The sequence below is a fragment of the Anolis sagrei genome, chromosome 4, assembly GCF_037176765.1.
Source record: "Anolis sagrei isolate rAnoSag1 chromosome 4, rAnoSag1.mat, whole genome shotgun sequence".
NCBI classification, from domain to species: Eukaryota; Metazoa; Chordata; class Lepidosauria; order Squamata; family Dactyloidae; genus Anolis; species Anolis sagrei.
Window position 1 is genome coordinate 203,199,021 of NC_090024.1, and position 23,265 is coordinate 203,222,285.

The window sequence follows — 23,265 nt, forward strand, 5'->3', positions numbered from 1 at the left end:
TACACAAAAATCCAGTACATTTTATTTGAACCAGTTTCAGAAGGAACGTGGTTTATTACAATTCTGTTACTGTACATTAAAGTTTTGGTTTCATCTGTACACCACAGAATATGGCTTTATCCAGAATGCAGAAAACAGGCTGTATAAAAGACAAAGGAAATACAGAGGAAAAAGACAAAACACTGACCAGAAGGAACATGTTTGTTTGTTTTAAATCAAAAGTGAAGGGAAAATAAGGGCACGAGGAACAGCGTGGCTGGAATTATAAAGATTAGGTTACACATTTCAGGGGCTGAACTGACCCAAGGGAGGACCTGAATAACAGAACCACTAAGGTGCTTCTTCCCGCTCTTCTGATCAAGTGCAAGTGTTCAAGTGCTAATACAAACTTTAAAAACATTGACCCAAGTCTTGCTTTCTTAGTAATCTGTTTATGCAAGAGCAGCGGAAAAACACATTCGAAACAAAACTGCAGTATCAAGCTAGGCCAGTCCATGATTCTGAAACACATAAAATTATTTCCATTTTTTGTTTAGGTCTCACATGCTACAGCATGATGCTATGCACATTTACTCAGAAGATAATTGAGATTGTGGTATTTATTCTTAGCTTAAGGCTAAACTCTTACATAGAAGCACTTGCTTGGGTATAAATCCCACTAGATTTAGACAGCCTTAGTGCTGAGTAAATCTGTACAAGAGTGAGTGGTTTGTTTTGCACAACTATACAAAGAAAGAAAACATTTCCTAAATCTCCTGAAACACCTTCTGCCCCCAAGGTTTTGGCAATTCATTCTGGCTGCAATACTGTAAACACAGGTAGAAGTTCAGACTATATGCATTAACTCCAATAATGGTGAATTATCTCTCATGTCTTCATATCGTGAAAAATGTTTTCTCCTTATGTTCTGCAAGAATTATGCCTAATCTCTATGCAGCACCTTTCAGATCTAGGCAATCTCTCTGTACATCAATTCATCACCCAAACTGAGAGGGCCAATTTGGCTGCACTTTTTGGCATCCAATATATCAGCATATCAAAGCGTCAAAACAATTCCTCTTCTATGAACAATTTTGTACTCACTCCAAGGCTGAACAACAGTACTGTGCGTTACACCTGAGTCCATTTGTTACATGTAAACATACAATGACGATCCACTGAAGGTCAAATCCACAGAAGCAACCGGAGTAAGTCCAACAAGAATAATGATGCCATGCATTGTATTTGAGTAAATGCATGGAGTGGTTATTTGCCATTTTAAAACAGTTATTTTATATGGTGTGCAAATCACAAGAACAACTGAAGGGGGCTGTGTTGGTTTGCTTCCTATAATAGTGGCGACAAAAGCTTGTAATATTAGGCAAAGGTTTAGATGAAGAACATATTGTAGTGGATGTTCAGCTATGATAAATCAGTGGTACAATGCACCCAGGAAGTTTTTCTAACCCATTCAGGTTTCACAGCAAACTGGAACTATAAGAAACTCATTTTTTTACAAACTTTCTGCATTAAACAATGAGCTCATTTACATTCTGTATTTTTTAAAAAACATATTGATGGTCCCAGTTGGGATCAAATTGCATTCTCCTGACAGAGGGTATGTCCCTTAACGTAGTAGAGATGATCTTGTAAAAAAGTCAGAGAACACGTATATTCGAAACAGATAACACAGACTAAGTTTTATAGTATAAAAAAGGAGGACAAACAAAGAATTTTGTTATTTTGTTTTCTCTATCTACAAAATATACAGCTTTGCAACACATCACTAGAAGAAGTAATGAAACAGATAATGGCACAAACTAGGCCAATGGCAGAGTGACCTTTACAGGGCTACTTTTGCAGATGAGGACGGAAGAACATCTTCAACAGGTTTGCCTTTCCAGTTTAAGGGAACATTTTCTTGTGAAAAGAATATCCATAGGGCTATGTGACAGCTGTGGGAAAATGTCATATTTCTAGGCACATTCTTCTTTTTTTACTGGTATCAACTTAGTCCTTAAATCACTCAAACAATGGGTGACCTGAGAAAGTCTTTAGGCCAAGCAGCATAAACAAAGACACCGTTCACAGAGTTAACCAAGTTCCTCATTACAGACCAGTTTTACAACTAGAAGCCCAGTTTCTCCCAGTAATACTCCAGCAGGACCAGGCAAAGTAAAGATCAGTAATTCCACCCAGATCTGGTGCACTTTTTTTTCCAGTCGCTTGAAGCTCATCTTGAGCTGCTTCCCAGAAATCCGATCTGACACCACAATGACAGGCAATGAGATACCCCTTGTCATTGCGGATTGGGAACTGAAATCCATGCTTAGCAGAAATTCTGCAGTGAACTTCTTACTTCTTTTGCAGAAACTTCATTTTGTTACCTAAAAATATATAAAATATAGATTTACAAGGTTGACTACATGTTTAATCTTTGCCTTGTTGCCACTTGCACATTATAGAAATACATTTTAATACGTGTATTTATAGAATCTTTACAATAATAATGTATCTTAGCCTGACTTACCCAGACTACGAAGGATTTTATTCATCCCACTTGGCTCAGACTCTGGAATGGTTTCCAAATATTCAAAAGCACGGACCTCAAACAACCCTGCAAAAAGAAAAGCATCACTTAGAAACACACTATATTTCTTTAGTCTGAATTATGTTCATACACATACACTACACAAAAAGGACTTCTGTAAAACAACAGCATGAATCATGGAATTATGCAGCATAAAGTGTGCCAATTATACACAGGCTTCAAGATGCAAATACCATCCTTGTGCATATATATCTATATATCTGATAACAGATATCTGCACATTTTGTAACATATGTTTGTGCAATCCTGAATTTATTGTAACATATGTTTGTTATTTCCACACCAAGAAGGAAAAGAAAGGACTTCTTTCCATCATTCTGATATGTATTTACTTAGCTGAGATTAAAAAAAAAAACCTATAAATTATGTTAATGTGCATAGATATGTAAAACTTTACACAGATTATCTACAATGAAACTCTGAAACAACATTTGTAGACATTTGCTGTGCGGCTAAAGACATGTTAAAAGAAAATAAGGCACCTTTTTTCCTCATGCCTGGAGCAACTTGAGAAACTGCAAGTTGCTTCTGGTGTTAGTGAATTGGCCGTGTGCAAGGACGTTGCCCAGGGGTCGACCGGATGTTTTACCATCCTGTGGGAGGCTTCTCTCCTATCCCCACATGAGAAGTTGGAGCTGACAGATGGAAGCTCACCCTGTTCCCCGGATTCGAACCACCGACCTTTTGGTCAGCAGTCCTGTCAGCACAGGAGTTTAACCCATTGTGCTACTAGGGGCTCCTAATAAGGCAACTGAGGCACCTCAAAGAAGTGAATATTCTACTCAGTAATTCAACTTTTTCCCAAGACAAGTTCATTAAAAATGTTTTTGGTGGTGCTGGCAATGAACTACCAATGTTGTCACGAGTGTATAAAGGTTCCCAACAAATTGTACTGGAGTACCTTTCAGAGGACGTTCTATAAGCATAAAGGCATTTGGGTTTTATACGATTTTTAATTTCCCACGGAGAGAAATGTAAAGCTGAGTTTGGTAGATCTCACCTTTAACGGCACTTTTCCGGAGCTCTCTGTCCTGTATGAAACCAGCAAACATTTGTGTTTCCATGAAAATTTCAAGGAAATGGCGCACATTGCGAGAGGTGTGGGATTTCCGGAAGGGTTCCCGCTGGAATACCCGCTCCCCTTTCTCAGTGACATGCATGTGCAAGGAGTAGTGCCCCACAATCTCCACGAAGAAGCGAACAAAGGCCTCAGATACAAGAGAGTCCAGAGTCACATCACCTATTAGAAAATAACAGAAAAGAATCACATCTCTCTTCTAGAAAGACAACAACCTCTACTCCTTCCCCATTAGTTACAAAACCTACAGAACCTGATCTCTGGGTCACAGCCTGCATATCTGACTACCAAAATAATGACATCAGCAGTCATAGTTGATAAAATAATTGCATCCAAACACCAAATAAAGTACAGACACTTAACCAACATAAACACTGCATGCTGTGCAGGAGAAAGGATGTCTAGAAGCACAGGAAACTACTCCTCTTTTGTAAAGCAACACCACAGTGGGCCTCATTATTCCTATGGGGGTCTGATTCCAGACACCAAAAGTGCAGATGATCACATCCCATATTCTTGAATGGCAACATTTCAAGCAATTTTAATTTTAATTTATTTATTTACAGTATTTATATACTGCTTTTCTCACCCCTAGGGGGACTCAAAGCGGTTTTCAGACCATTAAGAAGGCTTGCGTACTTTAGTTTAAGAATTATTTTTTTTAATGTTTTAAATAAACATTTCCAAGCGCCCCCCCCCCCCCCCCCCCAAATGGGGAAAGTCAGAGGAAGAAAGAAGGATAAAGAAGGTGGAGGTAATGGGGTTATTGTTAGTGAATTAAGTCTTTACAACTATCTAGTGTGGCATAGAGAGAGGGAGGGGGTCAGAAGGAGGGGGAATACTGTACAAAGTTAAAATTGATACATCTAATTCTTCATATCAGTTACAATTTCACACATTCTTCAAAATATTAAAAATTCTATATATTCTCTACAACAGAGGACAAATATTGTCCTCTAACTTTAAGCCCGGTCTTTTTATCTTCTTGTATTGTCCTATGTTCTTCTTGTCTTCTCTCCCAGCTCTTCACCACTAAATCTTTTATTTAATTTTAGTTATTACTGAATAAATCTAACAGTTTAATTTGATCTGTTAGTAAGGCAGTATTGTATAGGAAAACATTTACTATATTTCACTATTATCTTCTCTTTCCTTTTTAAGCATTACACAAATTTTATATATTTCTATATAGACAATCTAAATCTCAGTGGGAGGTACTAATACATCAATCATCTAAAATGTCTTAAATGTATTTTAAGAATTCTTGAATTTACACAGGAACTTTCAAGTCAGAATTAAGTTATACAGGCATAATTCTCTAATGCAGTCACCTTGTGTAAACGTCCGCTCCTGAGACAAGATATCATTCCTTTCTTCCAAAATTTGTATGAGTGCAGCTTGGAGTTTGTGAGGTAGAATTTCACCCTCATCTGAAACCTTTAAAATACAAAAGCAGGAAGAAAAGTCAACAATAACGATTACACTGCTGTGTTTAAAAGTGGGAACAGTGATTCATTTCAGCAGCTACCATGCAGAAGAATTATTCCAACATGTAATGTCAGTGTGTATGCCTTGTGACTATATAAAATGAAAAATAATGAAATTAATTAAAACCAACACACTGCTCCATAAAGATATTATCAGAATTTTTAAAAATTGCAGAAGTAGACTGAACTACAACAGAAACTCACTTCTAGTTGTGAAAATACAAAAACTAAACCAAGTTTAAAATATCTCAGAGATGGTGAAGATCCAAGATCCATATCCTATGATCAATTATTCTAATTTTCCACAGCAGGTCAGAACAATGAGAAGAAAGAGGGGATATTTTGCTTGATCGTACTGATAGATCAGGCATGGGCAAACTTCTGCCCTACAGGTGTTTTGGACTTCAACTTCCACAATTCCTAACAGGCAGTAGGTTGATAGGAATTGTGGGAGTTGAAGTCCAAAACACCTGGAGGGCAGAAGTTTGCCCATGCCTGTGATAGATGATAGCACGATAGCAAAGATACTAGAGCAGAGGTGGGAATCCTATGACCTTGCAGATGTTACCAAACTGTAATTCTCAGAATTCCTCATCACTGATGGTGTTGGCTAGGGCTGCTGGCAGTTGCAGTCCACAACATCTGGAAGATTACATGATTCATGTCCCTTCTTGAGGCCCTCTATAGCTTTTATGAGATTGCTTAAGACTGAAGAACACAACTCAATCAACCACATAGACATGCTGTAGACCAGTAAACTGCTTCCAGTTCTTTCGGGCTATAGAGCCATGTTCTAGAGGCATTTCTCCTGACGTTTCGCCTGCATCTATGGCAAGCATCCTCAGAGGTTGTGAGGTCTGTTGGAAGTAGGAAAAATGGGTTTATATATCTGTGGAATGGCTGGGGTGGGGCAAGGAGCTCTTCCCTGCTGCAGTTAGGTGTGAATGTTTAGCTGATCACCTTCATTAGCATTTGAAGGCCTGCCTGAGCCTGGGAAAATCTAGAAAACATCATTGCCAATGTTGAATCAGCAATTTATCGCCTCCCCGAGGAGGAAGCAGAAGAAGTACGAGCAGAAACAGCAAGGATCCTGAAAAAGGCAAAACTTCCCTCCAGTAACATCACTAGGTAGGAAAGACAAGCCATCAGAGAACTGAATTCAGATCCTGATATCCTCGTTATGCCAGCAGACAAGGGGAATGCCACAGTTATCATGCATACAGAACAATACAAGGAGAAGATCAGAAAACTCCTGGACCCTACTATATACAAAAAACTCAAGCAAGACCCAACTGCCAAAATAACCAAGAAAACCAACACCCTGATTAAGAACTCCTCCATAAACTTTGACATACGACAACAGCTATGTAAATCGGAAGCCCATCCACCCAGGCTTTATGGACTCCCAAAAATCCATAAGGACTCCACCCCACTCAGACCCATCGTGAGTGCCATTGGATCCCCCACATACGACCTAGCAAAATTTCTTGCTGCACAGTTACAAAGCCATATTGGTCTCACTACACACTACATCAAGGACTCAGCCCACTTCATAGAAAAAATCAGCAATCTCAAGCTAAATACAAACGACAAACTGATCAGCTTCGATGTGGTATCTCTATTTACCATGGTCCCGGTAGCAGACACCATGGCACTCATCAACCAGAGGTTCCCAGAAGACATCACGGCTCTGTTTCACCATTGCCTTACCACCAGTTACTTTCAGTGGGACAATGAATTCTACGAACAGAAAGATGGAGTAGCTATGGGGAGCCCTCTCAGCCCGGTCATAGCTAACTTCTACATGGAACACTTTGAAGAACAAGCCCTGGAGACAGCAACCAAAAAGCCCACGATATGGTTCAGATACGTGGATGACACCTTCACCATTTGGAGCCATGGAGAAGAAGAACTCAACAGGTTCCTGGACCATCTTAACAGCATCTACCCAAACATCCAGTTCACTATGGAAAAAGAAAATGAAGGAAGACTGCCTTTTCTAGATGTCCTAGTCATCCGCAAACCAGATCAACAATTGGGTCACACCGTCTACAGAAAACCCACACACACAGATAGATATCTACATAAAAACTCCAACCATCACCCAAGTCAAAAAAGAAGCACCATTAAAGCCTTGGCAGACTGTGCAAAAAGAATCTGTGAACCCCACCTCCTCCAAGATGAACTGAACCACCTCAACTGGGCTCTCCAGGCCAATGGATACTCCACCTCAGACATCAGAAGAGCTGCAAGACCAAGAACAAGCCACAAGAGTAAAGATGAAGATCCACCCAGAGGAAAAGTGTTCCTGCCATACATCAAGGGAACCACTGACCGCATAGGGAAGCTGATGAGGAAACACAACATACAAACAATCTACAAACCCACCAAGAAAATCCAACAAATGCTACGTTCAGCAAAGGACAAGAGGGATCCTCTCACCTCTGCAGGAGTCTACCGTATACCATGCAGCTGTGGACAAGTCTACATAGGGACCACCAAACGCAGCGCCCAGACACGCATCAAGGAACATGAAAGGCACTGCAGACTACTTCAACCAGAGAAGTCAGCCATAGCAGAGCACCTGATGAACCAGCCTGGACACAGCATATTATTTGAGAACACAGAAATACTGGACCACACCAACAACCACCATGTCAGACTACACAGAGAAGCCATTGAAATACACAAGCATGTGGACAATTTCAACAGAAAGGAAGAGACCATGAAAATGAACAAAATCTGGCTACCAGTATTAAAAAACTCTAAAATTATAACAGCTAAACAACAGAGAGGAAAAAACCAGGCACAGATTAGCACCTCCCAGCAACAGATTTTCCCAGGCTCAGGCAGGCCTTCAAATGCTAATGAAGGTGATCAGCTAAACATTCACACCTAACTGTAGCAGGGAAGAGCTCCTTGCCCCACCCCAGCCATTTCACAGATATATAAACCCATTTTTCCTACTTCCAACAGACCTCACAACCTCTGAGGATGCTTGCCATAGATGCAGGCGAAACGTCAGGAGAAATGCCTCTAGAACATGGCTCTATAGCCCGAAAAAACCCACAAGAACCTAGCGATTCCAGCCATGAAAGCCTTCGACAATACATTGCTTCCAGTTCTGTTTCATAAGTTCCTGTTTCTGTAACATTCTCCAGTGTTTTGTCATATTAAACACATCACTTTATGTTGTCAGCATTTATACCCCTGCCCAAAAGTTAGTTCCTCCAAAAAAAAAAAAAAAAAAACTTTGGCCGAATCCCTTCATATTCATTTTAAACTTAAATAAAGCATAAAATCAGAGCCCCAGTTTTTGCTCCTGTGCAATCCATATCACGTCTCTCTCCTTCTGATTTATTCCCTGCTCCTCACACTTCAGTCACTGCCTATATTTTGAATGTGAAATTCCTCAAGGCACAAGTCTGATTTTGGCTTATGTTCCTCTGTAAAATGCTATGTATACTGAAAGAGATCTAAACATTTTCATTTTCTGAAGGCATTGTATTTTCACCTTATGGAAATCCAAAATTCAGCAGGGTTTCAAAATGAAACCGAAAAACATAATGGCCCAGTGTGAGAGCTGCATACCAATTACATCTTATGACCACATGCACACTATGACATCGCAAGTCACAATCCACTTCCTTTTCCATTGCTTTTTAAAATGTCTTGGCAGTACTTCCGAGGTTTTGAAAACTTACCTTGATTTTATTCTTGTTTGCTTGGCCAAACATATTTTATTTTTTTATTTTGTATCAAAAGCATTGCATAACAAATAAGTTTAAAACTGCTAAACTAAAGGGATCACAAGCATCTAAATGGTTTTAGACCAAAAACGGGCAACAGCAACTGCATTGTCTGTAGCTTTAAACAGTTCTTCCTCTGTGCGTGAGACAGAGCATTGTGGGCAAGCATACAGATGCTGAGTTGTTTGTTCTGCTCCACAGTCGCACAAGGTGGAGGATTCTTTTAGCATTGCCAAACAAAGCTTTCACCATAATGGAATTTAAGACATTCACTGATAATTATATAAAAACAACAACCATCTAGAGATAGTTTTATCTTTAACACATGAAGGATCATTGCTAGAACACATGTTTGGTATGCAGAAAGCTCTAGATTCAATCCTTTAAATCTGCAAGTAGCATTGGTTAGGTAAAATCTATGAGAGAGCCACTGTCAGTCAGTACAGGGTTAGATAGACCAAGTGTCTGACTCAATTCAAGGCAGCTTCCTATTTCCCTGTTCAGAGACTAAGCATCTCCAAGGCTAAAAGTAATTCTAAGTTTGAAAGATATGCTAGAACCACAAAGGGGAACAGAACCATTTACTTCTGCTTTTGTGGAATGTTACACAAAAAAAGGTTTGTCAATCTCTGCTTGTTTTGCCTGTGGGAGAGGTGCTTTCAGCTAGCAAATAATACCAGAGATTGACATCATGAGGGGGTTATTTTAAGAATAGTTGTCCACAGGAAGCTCTGACTGTCTAGACAATGAAAGAGGAAAAAGTATTGTGTGAAGGAAATGCAGAAAATAAGGGAGAGAAACAAAAGAGAGAACTTTCTAAGAGCCAAACTACATGTTACACACTATGTGTCCTGAACATGTTTATGATTTTGTTTGTAATTAGAAGAACTGTTTGGAAGCTTTTGTTTCTGGGCAAAATGTGGCCTAATCTGAGCAATGGTTTACAAAGCTGGTTTATTCCAGCTAACCACAGTTAAACATAACCACAACTTCTGGTTTGAACAACACACTACATTGTGGTTGACCGAAAGCATGAGAAGTTCCTGTTTACAACTCTATGGCCATATTGGAGGAGACAACAAAGGGAGTGTGCAAGCTGTATGACATGTTTTTGAACACTAAGGTATGAATGAGTACAATATCTTAATGAATACAATGAGTAACTTGAGCCCAGTAACTTCAGTAGTAATGGGAAATAGCCCTTTCTCACACAAAACACAGCATCACACCTTCATCTAGCTTGCTTCCTCTTCCTATACTTGAATCTAGATAACAGTTTTGGTTATGGCTGTATTATGTCCAAGTGTGGTCATTAGTTTTCTTTCACATATTTATCACCATGACTGAATGGCACCATTAAGGAAATACGTTCAACTTGCCTACAACGTAATCAGTAGAAATAATTTTATTTACCTGTTGCAAAAATCGATCACCACAGAGATCAACAATCAGTACCTACGGGGAAAGGAAAAGATATACTGTTATTATATGCAGGATCAAGTATCTATATTCCTCAAGTCCTCCAAACACACCCAACCACTATGCGTATTCTTGTGGCCAGCTTTCTCTGCATGGTTAAGGGTTGAATAGTAGTTTGACTGTATAAAACAGTTAATCAGAGCTTAAAATACTTGCTTTTGCTGGACAACAAACAAGTCTAGAATCCCACACTCAACAAAATTTAGGAAAGTAACTTCTCTAGGCTGACACCGAGGAGGTAACCCAATGCAACACTTCCTTTTACTACAGTTTTCATTGATGGTTGGCCATCAAAAATGTGGCAAATGTTTATTGTTTTATAACTTTTCAGTTATGGTCCCTTGGGAAGGGAAGGAAGGACATATGACAAGATCATTATGCTCCAAATAAAAAAAAAATTAGGGAATGGTCATCAAATCAACATTTAGACATTTCCGATTTTTTAACAAGTCCTGCTTAAGTTAGTTGCATGATTGGGACCTTGAAAAAAACAGTGCTCTCAGTGAAAAAAGAAAATAAATATTCAACAGGTATATCAATGTATAATGACAATTCAGTGATAGAATAAAAAGAAGTGTGCTAAATTGAATAGTTCATATACATATTGCCATAAATCCTCAGTCTCTGTCTCAACAATACAGTACTGTTCTTGCTGTTATGATGCCAATACCTCTTGCATTCCATTTTAAAGTCTTTTCAGGACTCACCTCTTCTATAGGTAGATCCTGGAGCTGGGGTAAGGAGCAGGAGAGAATCCCAATAAGGAATGGGGTGGGTGAGCAGACAATGTCTATCATGGAAGTTGGAAGAACAGGAATATAGGTGTGTTGCCAAGTGAATGGGTAAAGCGTTGCAACCACAGCATGGCCACATTTGGACAAGGTGCTGTAATCATAAAATGTAATGCAAATATTTATTAATGTATGGTGTAATGGAAAATACCTTTTGACTCATGAATACAATTCATTACACAGAACTAAGCAGTGAAACACAATTGTTCAGATTTTTGGTCAAACACTGCTAGGACATCGCAGTTACAGGCAGTCCCCAAGGTACAAACGTCCGACTTACAATAAACTCCTAGTTTAAAACAGGGGTGAGACAACAGGAAGTGAGAGAAATCTGCCCCTTGGAAGGGAAATCCACTCCTGAAAGAGTTATTATGGGGAAAATGTGTCTCCACTCAAGCTTGTTTATCACTAGTTCTTGTTTCCACAACAAGTCAAATTTCTCAAAATCCAGTTATCAGAAAGTGAGGTGAAATTATTATTATTATATTTATTTGTTTCCCACTTTTTCTCTCCCGAAGGGAGACTCAAAGCTGGCTAACATAAAAGCATTAGCATACAATTTAAAATATACAAACATTAAATCAGAATTAAATATAAAAAGAATAAAAAGTCAGTTAAAAACAATGAAAACATATTCAAAGTTAAAAACCACAGCACCCTCTGAATTGATCTTCAAAACCTTCTTTAAAAGCCTGTCGGAATAAAAAGGTTCTTCTGAACAGGAGCACAGACAGCAAACAAACACCACAGAGGTGCTAACCCTTCCCTATTCTATCCAAAGCTTGCTTGTATGTATGTGTGTATGTATGTGTGTGTGTATGGAGTTACACTTAAAAATGTACTTGTTCTGGCTTACATATAAATGTAACTTAAGAACAAACCTACAGAACCTTGTTCATAACTTGGGGACTGCTTGTATAAAGGTTTCTGAAATTCATAGTACCTCCTTAATATTCCAGAATTTGTATTATCTGAAGGATGTGTTTTCTGAAGTCTGCATATACACCAACAAGAAAAAGTGCAAACGTTTTGCAGGACAAATTGTTCAAAACCAGAAAACAGAACCAAAACTTATTTTCTCACCTTAAACTGTCAGCAACAAAGATTACTCTCCTTTCCAGCAGGAGAGAAGCACAGACTTGGATCAAGTGAGAGACACTGAGACACTTAAACAGATATTCAAAATCAACATGCTCCAACCGGGAGTCTAATGGGCGGCAAAGCTCAATCACCTGAAAGCAAAGAGAAGTAAAGGAGTCACAAGGAATTTTTGAGGTATTTTGTTCTGGTTGCTTTCCAAAGGTACCCAAAGTATTCAATGGAGGCTCAGTTGAGAGGCTGGGACACAGTCCGGAGCTTGTCCCAAAGATAAAGGATGTCCATTCAGTCCATTGTATGTGAATTGATTACACTACAAAACCAATAAATTTTGCTGCTTGAAACAGAGTAACACTCTTCCTGCAACATCAAAACTCAAAGTATTACTCTCAGCCACCCACTTACTTTAATACCTGAAGTAGAAGAATCTTACAACACCTTGCCCCTCTCTTTATAACAATTATCTTAATATACATAAGTAACCATGTCCTGCCTTTTCACAAAGCAAAAGATTTTCTGCTCAAGGCAGCTGTCTCACTCTGAATAACTGTACTGCTGGTCCTGTAGTAAAAGCCAGGGAAATTAGCCTTCTGTAGGGTCAGAGTGAACATTCATTATTCTTTTGCCAGAATGCTAACCATGGTTGCTTCGAGACAGAGGATTCCCAACACGGTTGATCAGAATGCACTGTGCAACTAATTAAACTCTTCATTTTTAATAGATTCTTCATGGAAAGAAAAAAGATAGAAGCAATACTGCTAAAACATGCAGAGGATTGCAAGTGGAAGACATCATCTGGTCACTTGTAAGACTCTGTGAACACAGCAAGGAGTTAACTTGATCAAAGCTTGCCTGGAAGCACACATTGTTTTTTGCTTTACCTCATTTCCAGCTCCTGGCAGGAAGCTCTTTACAGTGATGGTGCGCCCAGGAGCAGGGAAGGGTGCCTCCATGACGCTGCGCATGAAAGGGTGCACAAGGGCTGGGGACATCTCACGCCTCTTCTCCACCTCATCTAATATCTGCGTACAAAGGTTTTATCATCACTGTATTATTTCAGCCACAGCACAAATGAGAAACAGCTTAAAACAGTGGTTCTCAACTGCGGGTCCCCAGATGTTTTGGCCTTCAACTCCCAGTAATCCTAACTGCTGGTAAAGTGGCTGGGATTTCTGGAAGTTGAGGCCCAAAACACCTGGGGACCCACAGGTTGAGGACCACTGTCTGAAAAGATTGAAATTGGTCTTTGGTGGCACTTCTATACACTTTGTAAGTGAGATATGCAGAAAGCAGTTTGGTAACAAAAATGACGGTGTTTACAAAAAAAAAAAAGAAGTAGTAGTGGCTGTTTGACATTTGCCCATTGAATTTGTGGGATTTAAAGACCAATTGAGCTGATTCTAGAGGGCAACTTCAGAAAATAAAATACTGCATGTGACTACACTGGCAGTGCTTGGTGACCTTCAGTGGGGCAAAGAGTCTACTTTTGCTTTTTGCCTGGACTTTAAATAAGATATCCAAAGTGCCAAACTGATTTTCTATATAGGGTTAATCATACTCAACAACTGTTTTAAAGACTGGACTAAAGTCCAAAGAGGATTCAACACCACACTTAACATGAAAACTACTAGTCATTATCAGACTATATTCTCCATATCACACAAAGTAAAGTCTCCTTTTCAGAACAGAAACAGAAGAAGAAAAGACGATCCCTCATAGACCCCGTTTAGGAACCAACCGAAACCCCTGCCTAATCTGTGCAGCATCTACAACAGCCTTCAGCCTGGACCTTTCTGGACATATGGAAGCAATCACGAAGAGTGATGGAAATCAATCTGCCAATGGCTCCAAGTCTATGTATGGCTGGAGGTATGAAGCAGAGCAGGCATTTCCTAGAGTAACAAAGATAACTAGGCTCCCAGGGAGCAGACAGCTGTGGTGTGATGAAATCTCTTCCAAATAGGATACAAACAGGATTTGCAATGCTTATCTGCCAAACACATGACTTTGTTCTGTAGTCTTCCTGAAGTAGCTCCCCCTCTTTCAGTAGGGAATGAATTGAAAACAGGTTTTAAATACACTTCACTAAATCAAGGAAATCACTCTTTCTGTCTATCCCTTTCCAATCACAGTCCTTGAGGAAGACAAAGTGGAAATGACTTTTGACGAACTTTTACTGATATGGCGTTGCCTCCACATTGCTGGAAGTGCTTTGACAGTTGTTTATTTATTACGTTTATACCCCACCCTGTCTCAAGGCATCATATATGTGCTTTATGTGTATAGTCCATCTTTATCCTTTACGACACACCAGTCAGGTAGATGAGGCTGAAAGGCAGTGACTGGCCCAAGGTCACTCAGTAAGCTTCATGGCCGAGTGGGGATTTGAAGCAAGGTCTCTCCAGTCCAACACTATAACCACAACCCAATACAGGCTTACTGTCCTTTAGATTTAGATTTAAACCCTTTAGATTAGGGTCTACATCTCCTCAAATCCTAGAATTGCATGTAGCTACTGCTCTGATTTCAAAAGCCTTCCACAAGCAGCAGAATTTTTGGCAAGAGAGATTTCTTCTTCCCAGTAGGACAGCGGTGAGTGGGGGGAGAACTGGGAAAAGAGGTGTCAGAAATGATTCAAGTGGAAATAGAAAGATGGAATGGCAGAAAAATGTCCTTCCAAGATGAAAGGTAATTTTACTATTTAAGGAGCTGTATTTTCTATGAATGCAAAAGTTGTTCAGTCACCTTGGAGAAAAGGTTGAAGCAGCCTAAGCGGCTCACCATGCAGTATACTTCAGGTAGTCGTTTTCCCTTTCCTTCTGGCTAAAAAGCAACAAGAACAAAAGTTGCATCTAAAACAACAGAATATGCAGGATGATGTGATTGCTCTTACTTCTCCAACCATCCGCCCACCTTCTCCATCAAATAATAGGTCTCCTTTTTCCTTTGTTTTTGATATGCCAGTCTAAAGCAATATTTGGCTTGTATACTTTGACAGCTAATCACTGTTATGGCATTCAAAGCTATCCAGTTCATAAGACTTCTGAGAAGCTGTCACTCTGCCCCTGAAATGGCACAGTTTCCAAACTGGCCCCAAAGATCTGGAGTTACATACCAAGAGCTTTTTGCAATATCCGAACCAGCGGCTGCCGTCTTCACCAGTCAGTACAAAGGAAAAGGTTTCGCTGCAAAAGAAAAAAATATATATTTTACAGATTGATGAAGCAGGTAAGGCAAGAGTAAGCCTTGCCTGCAGAGGGCTCTGTCTTCCCAGCTTCTGCTTAGCACTGGACATACACAACACTGTTTTCTTCCAATTTCCACACACAAGAATTGTCCAGGGGCTTCTAAATGTTTAGAGCAGATATTTTGCAGCCGCACTGCCTCCCAGCAATGCTGCTACAGATAGATCCCAACTGGCCGCCAATAAATGACCTTCTCACCACACCCATCGAGTAGGGACAATGGGGGGGAGAGTAAGCATGATGTGGAAATTTGAGCTGGAAAATATCTAGGACATTGTGGCAAAGCAGTAAACAAAGAACAGAAGGGGCCTAAAGTAACAAGAAAGCAACAAGTTCACATTCAGGTTGCTTTATATGTATATATTTTGTAATTGTATTTAAGTTTCTAAAATGTTGTTTTCTTAATTCAAACCTAATTTATATTCTGCCCCACACTCTAAATTTGGAAATAGCACAATTATATGAAAAGGGGGACATGAAATTATTACTGAAGGTAGATACATTTCTCCATAATTACATGATAATCTCTTCTACTCCTTGTATCAAAATTTGTGATGTACTGTTCAACTTGATTGCCAGATCTCAACCCAGATTCTCAGAAAATAAGATCCTCTGTTTTTAAAGTGACTCACCTTTTTAACTCTGATGTTGGGAACCAATCTTTGGGGTCAGGGAAACAGAATTTGGGGATGACCTTCAACCTTTCTTCAGTATCCTTAGGCTGCCGAAAGGGGTGGTCAGGCTGCAGAAGGGAAAACAAGTCATGTCACTGAACAAATTAGTGTGTGTGTACATGCCTTCAAATCACCCACTGACTGGAGCCCCCGGTAGCGCAGTGGGCTAAGCCCCTGTGTCAGCAGGACTGAAGACCAACAGGTCACAGATTCAAATCCGGGGAGAGGCGGATGAGCTCCCTCTAACAGCTCCAGCTCCTCAAGCGGGGACATGAGAGAAGCCTCCCACAAGGATGGGAAAAACATCAAAACATCCGGGCGTCCCCTGGGCAACGTCCTTGCAGGCGGCCAATTATCTCACACCAAAAGCGACTTGCAATTTCTCAGGTTGCTCCTGACACGACAAAAATAAAAACACCCACTGACTTATGGTAACCCCTTGAATTTCATAGGTTTTTCTTAAAGAATACTCAGAAATGGTTCTGCCAGTTCTTTTCTCTGAAATACAGCCAACAGCAGATGCTATTTCTTGGTAGTCTCTCATCCAAGTACTAATCAAAGTTGAACCTGTTTAGCTCCAAAATGAGACAAAGTTTGTTGCCTGGAAGGTATTTAGGCCCTATACTAAACAGGCACGGGCAGGAAAATTCTTCTTTTCAGGATGGATGCAGCACGAATATGGAAGGCCAAACATGGCCATGGCAAATCTCACCTCCCTATCAGTTTCCTCTACAACTTGCTTGGATTCTTTTGTTTTTAAAAAATCCATTTAAAACAACTTCATTTTTCCCAAGCCCTTCACAATATTTTCCGGATTTTGTAATATTAATGTCACTGCCAGAGTATGCAAGTTAGCTTCAAATCCCTGTTATTTCTATTTCTAACGCTGCTTTTAGTGCAGAACAAATTACCATCCCGATGTGTCCTGACTACTATAGAGACCTGTTAAGGCTTCCCCAGAGCCTGGGTTCACTGAAGTATCCATGCAAGAACTGGCAGATTGTTTGGAAACAGAACTATTTTCAGAGTTGTAATCACTGAGCTCAGATTATAATCACTACACCATAATTACGGGGGCAATGCTTCCTGCTCGATGCCAGCCTATAAGACCCTCCTGTGCAGCTCTTGTTAACATCCTACCAAAACATCTCCCAGGCTGAGTGAAAACAGTCAAACTGGCAAGGTGCCAGCCTCTTTGTCAGCACTGCTACGAAGAGCGCAACAGTCAAGGGAGGCAGTGGGCCATCACTCATTGTGTCTTCTGAGCAATGTAGGCCAACTCATTCCCTCCCCTCCCTGTTTTTGTTATCAACACCCCAGTGTGGATGAAGTCAGTACAGCTCTCGGGATTACAGTTAACTCAGCTGCACTTCCTTCCTTATATCCACCCCCAACTATGCAGTACTAGAAACAAGAGTATGTTTTCTCGAAACAAACTAAAGCGTTTCTCTGGCTTTCCGGCTAACTGCTCTGCCCTCATCAAACATGTGGGACTGAGCCAGTGTGGTAGAGCGGTTCGAGCAGTGGACTTCGATTCTGGAGACCAGAGTTCGAATTCCTGCGTAGCCATGGAAACCCACGGGTCACACTCTCTCAGCCTCAGAGGAAGGCAAAGGCAAACTGAACAAATCATGTAAAGAAAACCTTTAGAGTTGCGGTAAATCTGAAACAACTTGAAGGTACAACAGGGGAAACAACAACACAACTAGGGATGAAATCAGCTCTTGGCAATTCCCGTCACTTCCAGAGCACAGCCCTTGTGACTTTGAAATGATTCTAAGTGATACACAATACATCAGCAATAGACCAGCACCTCAGTCAGTCTTCAGGTGCTCCTTTTTTTTTCAAGGGGTGAGCATAGCGTGCCCCTTGTTATCAAAACTTCTGATCCAAATCCATTTATTATTTATTTATTTACCACATTTGTATACCGCCTTTCTCAGCCTCAAGGCAGTTCACAGTCAAATATTTAATTGTTGTTTTTTTAAAAAAAATGTATTTGCCTTATTTGAAATGTTTATTAAGTTATAACATATGATAGTTAGCCGGCATAAATCCCCATGTGGAGAAGGCACAATAGAAATAAAATTAATTAATAATTATAATGATGGATTCCTCCAGATCCGCTGGACTGCCCTACCAAAAAAGAAGACAAACTGAAGATTATTCCTCTTTTCTGGAAGTATTCAGGGGAGGCAATTCAACATTTAAACATTATAAGGGTGGAGAGGATGACGTTGTTTTACCAAATACAAAAAATATTTATATATATATATATGTAAAAGCTGATTTCTGGCTACCTTTGATTTTACTTTTGGTTTTGTTTTGGCATTTTGGGCTGTTTGTTACACCAAATTAGTCTAGTTGTTTATGTACTTCTATTCATCTCAGGATGTGTGTGTGTATATGCATATGTGGTGGGCAAGAAAGGATGGAATGGCAGAAAATTCTTCTGGTCTTTCTCGCTACCTAACTGTAGCACCGTGGTTCCACCTTAACTACCAAGGCAAAAACTGATGGATTTCTAGGTTTGTAGTTGCAATTCTTGTTCCCTGGCTAAGAATTCTAAATACCCACCAGCCATGTGCATTACCAGTAATTATTTCCATTGACATACGAGGAAGGACACCTTTCTCTTGGCCAAACTGCCATATAGCAAGAGCATGCATGTTTACATTTGCAGAGTGAGGATAGAAGCAAATTGTGCAACTCACCTTGCTAGGAAACTGCTGTATAATCAGAGGGGTATAGGTTGCCTCTGTTGGCTTCCTATGTAGAGACACCACCACAAAGAGCTCAAAAAGCTGCTGCTCCTGAAACTCAATCAAGTCCCGTTCCAGCGTCTGATAGTGTGGGTTCCTCTTCGACTGATTCTGTACCTGCAGGAGGCGTTTATGCCGACCTACAAATGGAAATGCAATTCTTTATTTGCTACAGCAAAGGAGACAGCATAGTTTCCACTGAAGAGACAGAGCTACAAGGCCAGAGCTAACAAAAAACAAACCAAACAAAAATGGAACCATTTAGTACAGTGGTTCTCAATCCTGAGGGTCCCCAGGTGTTTTGGCCTGCAACTCCCAGAAATCTCAGCAGTTTACCAATTGTTAGGATTTATGGGAATTGAAGGCCAAAACACCCAATAACCACTGACTTAGTAGAAGATGTAGCTATGTTGCCCAATCCGAGATAAAGCATACAAACAGCAGCAAAATTCTGCATCAGAGCAGAACTTGTTTTCTTCCAATCATCAGAAAGGAAACTATTATAAAATTGTAGAATTGGAAATGATCTCAATGGCCACTTAGTCTAACTGCTGCCAATGCAGGAATTCACAGCTAAAGCATCCCTAAGGGATTGCAAAGCCTCCCATTTTGTACAAAAAGGACTCCGATGTAATACAAGGCTCAAAATCCCCTAACCAACATGGCCTTATTGGATGGGGGGATTACATGAGCTCTAGTCCTAAAAAGCAACAAGCTGAAATAAAGGATATTTTAGAAACTGTGGTGACACAAACTAAGCAGGATGCAAACAAATGAAGCTTGGGCATTTGTTTAAAACTAGGTTCCTCTCTAACACCTAGAATTCTAGATGTGTTATTGCCTTTGCAAGCCTGTTTGCAAGAAGAAAAGCAAGGGAAATACCATAACTGACTTTCTGATGGTGGATAGTAGTAATATGTTGCTTGGCCAGGCCAGAGGCAGAGCTTTGCTCCGGACAGTTTCCAGGCACAAACATCAGGAAATGCTGGTGCGTCCAGGGCCATTGGTGCCAACTAGTGCAAATGACTCATGATGCAGAGCCAGTTTGGAGCCTGTTGCTCTAGTTGTTCTTCCTCCAGTGTTTACATGCAAACCCTGGATGAAGGGCCCAGCCATTATGTATAATTTCACTACAGTTGCTCCTTCTTTCCCAGCAAAGGGCGTTTCACAATCTTGTAGGAGCAAATACAGTACAGGAATAACTGGGCTGTAGCTCCAGCAGGAGAGTTCTCAAGAGGCAGCCCTGGAGAGGCCCTGAGAAGGGATGGGCGACCAGACACAAGAAAACAGCCCCATAATTGGTTTCACTGTGAAAAGCTTGCTAATCCTTTCACAGAGTCTTAGAGCTGGAGAGAACTTCAAAGATCATGTAGTCCAGTCCCTGAACAGCAAGAAACCCTGCATGTAACCTCCTGTCACCATTTTGGGAGGGACTGCAGAGGAAGTCAGATATTGTGTGTAATATGGTATCTTAATTGCTTTCATGCATTTTGAGAGGGTTCCACATAGGTTTTTCAATGTGGGGAGTAAATTCACAAAAGCTATGCTGATTTGGGGGGGGGGGGGGGGACTGATGGTACAGTCAATATTTAGCTTTATTACATAAGTAATTGAGGAGTCCCCGGTGGCATAGTGTTTCAAACCGCTGAGCTCCTGAACTTTCGGACCGAAAGGTTGGTAGTTCAAATCCAGGGAGCAAGGTGAGCTCCTGCTGTTAGGCCCAGCTTCTGCCAACCTAGCAGTTTTAAAACATTCAAATGTGAGAAGATCAATAGGTACTGCTTTGGCAGGAAGGTAACAGTGCTCCATGCAGTCATGCTGGCCACATGACCTAGGAGGTGTCTATGGACAACACCAGCTGTCTTAGAAACGGTGACAAGCACTACCCCACAGAGTTGGACATGTCAGGGAAAACCTTTACCTTTACTTATGCTGATTCCCCCCCCCCCTTTAAATTGGGGGATTGGCAGTGAGTTCAGAACAACAATTCCTGCTCTGAACCCAATTCCTTCATCCTTTTCTCTTGCCAGTCACCCCAAACTTTTATTTGCCTCACTGCGATGCTAGGAATGCAACCCTTGTGCCAAGATTTTTGTACACAGGGCTGGCAAACAAATTATAATATCCCTCAAGGTGCAGGAAGAAATACACTCCAAAGCCTCTCAAGCAGCCATTCTACATTCATTGTGAGTAAATCAAATAGTTAACATATCATTATGACTTGAAGGGCTCTTGTCCTGCAAATCATCCTAAGTCTAACAGGCCAGAAGCTGTGTGTAACACAGCCATTCCCAACAAGCATGCCCAAAAATGCTCTGGCAGCAATAATTTTGCCCATGAGCTGGCTCTGCCCTAATGACTCACTCATTCACTTACTTTTCGGCAGATTCTCTGGTTCGCTGTCATACCCGTTGGTTTCACCTGAAACGATAGAAAGTTTCCATCAAATTTTGCTAGATGGGTGGGAATAGGAAATGCTGGAAGGTAACTGACAGGCAGGTGATCCATCATGGGCCCATGGCGATGAAAACTGGGCACAGCCAGAAAAAGGCATCTGTTACAACACATTCACCCATCAACTAAAGCTCATTACATGGTTCTGTACAGTCATCTTTTAAGCTGTGCAGGACAAAGCACCAAGGAGGATGCTCCACATTATACATTGTTCAATACTGCTTCACAAATTTGCAATGCTGATTTGCAGGATGCAAGTTACATAAAAAAAAACACACCGCTATTACAGGGCATATTAACCAATAGGTGAAAGGAGAGCAATGTCAGAACAGGAAGATGTAGCTGGTAATGCATATATTTTTAAAATAAAACAAAACATGACACTGTGCGACTTCTTTCTTCTGTAATTTTAGTCTAGAGACCTCAACACCACCCTAAGGTCCTTGAATAAAAGGTGGCATCAAAAAGTAGAAAATATTGAGCAGAGTTTTATGGTATTTTTAGGCAATACCCAGCATTTCAGGGGTCCTGTCTATTATGTTAGGGCATGTAAGAAATCAGTCGGTGAGTGTGTTAACTGTAAAATGCAACGAACCAAGCTGATTGTTTGGGCCACACTAGGGAAACTAGCTCAGCCTGGGAATTTTGGCTACAGTTACATTTTCAGGCTTGAGCTGTGCAAGTGCAAGAGAGAGAATGAGACAGTGTTCTTGCTTCATGAGCTGCTGGAAGGAGACTTTCCACATGGAAACCAAAAGAATGTTTCTAAAAGGACATTGTGTGAGTCAATGCAACTGTTCACATGATTGTATATATGTTGCTCTGCATTACAAACAGTAAACTTCTTGTTCTTTATTGATAATTTGTATGGCATATTTTTCCCTCTGGCAAGACAGTGTGTGGACAGATAAAATATGAACTACTTGTGATTTTCTTTATTCCATGTATTATTACAGTAATTTCTCCCTAATATTAGGTATCCCGTGAGTAGAAATATACACATCTCATTCTCTTTACCTTTGGTAACAGAAACTTCTTTTCCTGTCTGTGACACCAATTTCACCCTTTTCTTCCCTCGTTTGGAGTCAAATATCTCTTGTATCTTCAATACAAGCTGAAATCCAAATAAAAGAGTGGAAATTAAAAGGGGAGGCATGCACGACAAGTGTCCTGGAAGGACTAGAAAGGCTGTCACCCACAGATTTCTCTTATGTAAAACTATGGTAGGAAACTTTACAAGGATGGTAGTCAAACTCACACTAATGCTAAAATGATTGATTCAAAGAGCAATCTGAATAACATACATTGGTATATGAGATCAACACAGGAAAGTATACAGTAATCTGCAATGTTCAGAACAAGTGTTGCATGTGGACACTGTCAACATACATTGTCTACTTTTTTGGGGCATACACTTAGCTTTTTTGCCCACACCACAATTTTTAAGAGCAAGCCAAAAATATTCTATTTTATGCTGAAACCGAAATGCAAGCAGTCCCCGAGTTACAAACATCTGGCTTACACACAACACAAAGTTACAAACTGGGGGTGAGACAATAGGAAGTCATAGAAATCTAAGCACAGGAAGGGAAATTCACTCCTGAAGGAGTTATCAGGGGGGAAAGATGCCTCCAGTGAAGCTTTCTCACCAACCCTTGCTTCCACAAAAAAGCCAAAATGTTCGAAGTTCATTTATCAAAGAGAAAGAAAGTGATGTGAAATATTCTAAACAGACAGCAAAACAAACACCACAGGGGTCTTAACCCTTCCATATACTATACTTGAGGAATGCAAGGCTGGGGAGAAAATTGCTGGAAGAAACATTAACAACCTTAAATATGCAGATGACACCACTCTG

The 23,265-nt window shown here is 40.4% G+C and overlaps 1 protein-coding gene across 1 annotated transcript in view; it reads right to left on the minus strand.

The window, feature by feature from the left end:
- DENND2C (DENN domain containing 2C) overlaps positions 1-23,265 on the minus strand; it is a 64,463-nt gene continuing 41,198 nt past the window's right edge. The window contains exons 6-19 of the mRNA XM_060772577.2: positions 22,425-22,521; positions 21,330-21,374; positions 18,906-19,093; positions 16,150-16,259; positions 15,388-15,457; positions 15,018-15,095; positions 13,154-13,294; positions 12,258-12,406; positions 11,091-11,268; positions 10,318-10,359; positions 5,000-5,105; positions 3,591-3,830; positions 2,510-2,596; positions 1-2,366 (exon numbers count right to left, since the gene is read on the minus strand). Of these exons, the coding sequence (XP_060628560.2) occupies positions 2,335-2,366; positions 2,510-2,596; positions 3,591-3,830; positions 5,000-5,105; positions 10,318-10,359; positions 11,091-11,268; positions 12,258-12,406; positions 13,154-13,294; positions 15,018-15,095; positions 15,388-15,457; positions 16,150-16,259; positions 18,906-19,093; positions 21,330-21,374; positions 22,425-22,521 (1,563 nt within the window). The 3' untranslated portion in view covers positions 1-2,334. The remainder of the gene's footprint in view (positions 2,367-2,509; positions 2,597-3,590; positions 3,831-4,999; positions 5,106-10,317; positions 10,360-11,090; positions 11,269-12,257; positions 12,407-13,153; positions 13,295-15,017; positions 15,096-15,387; positions 15,458-16,149; positions 16,260-18,905; positions 19,094-21,329; positions 21,375-22,424; positions 22,522-23,265) is intronic.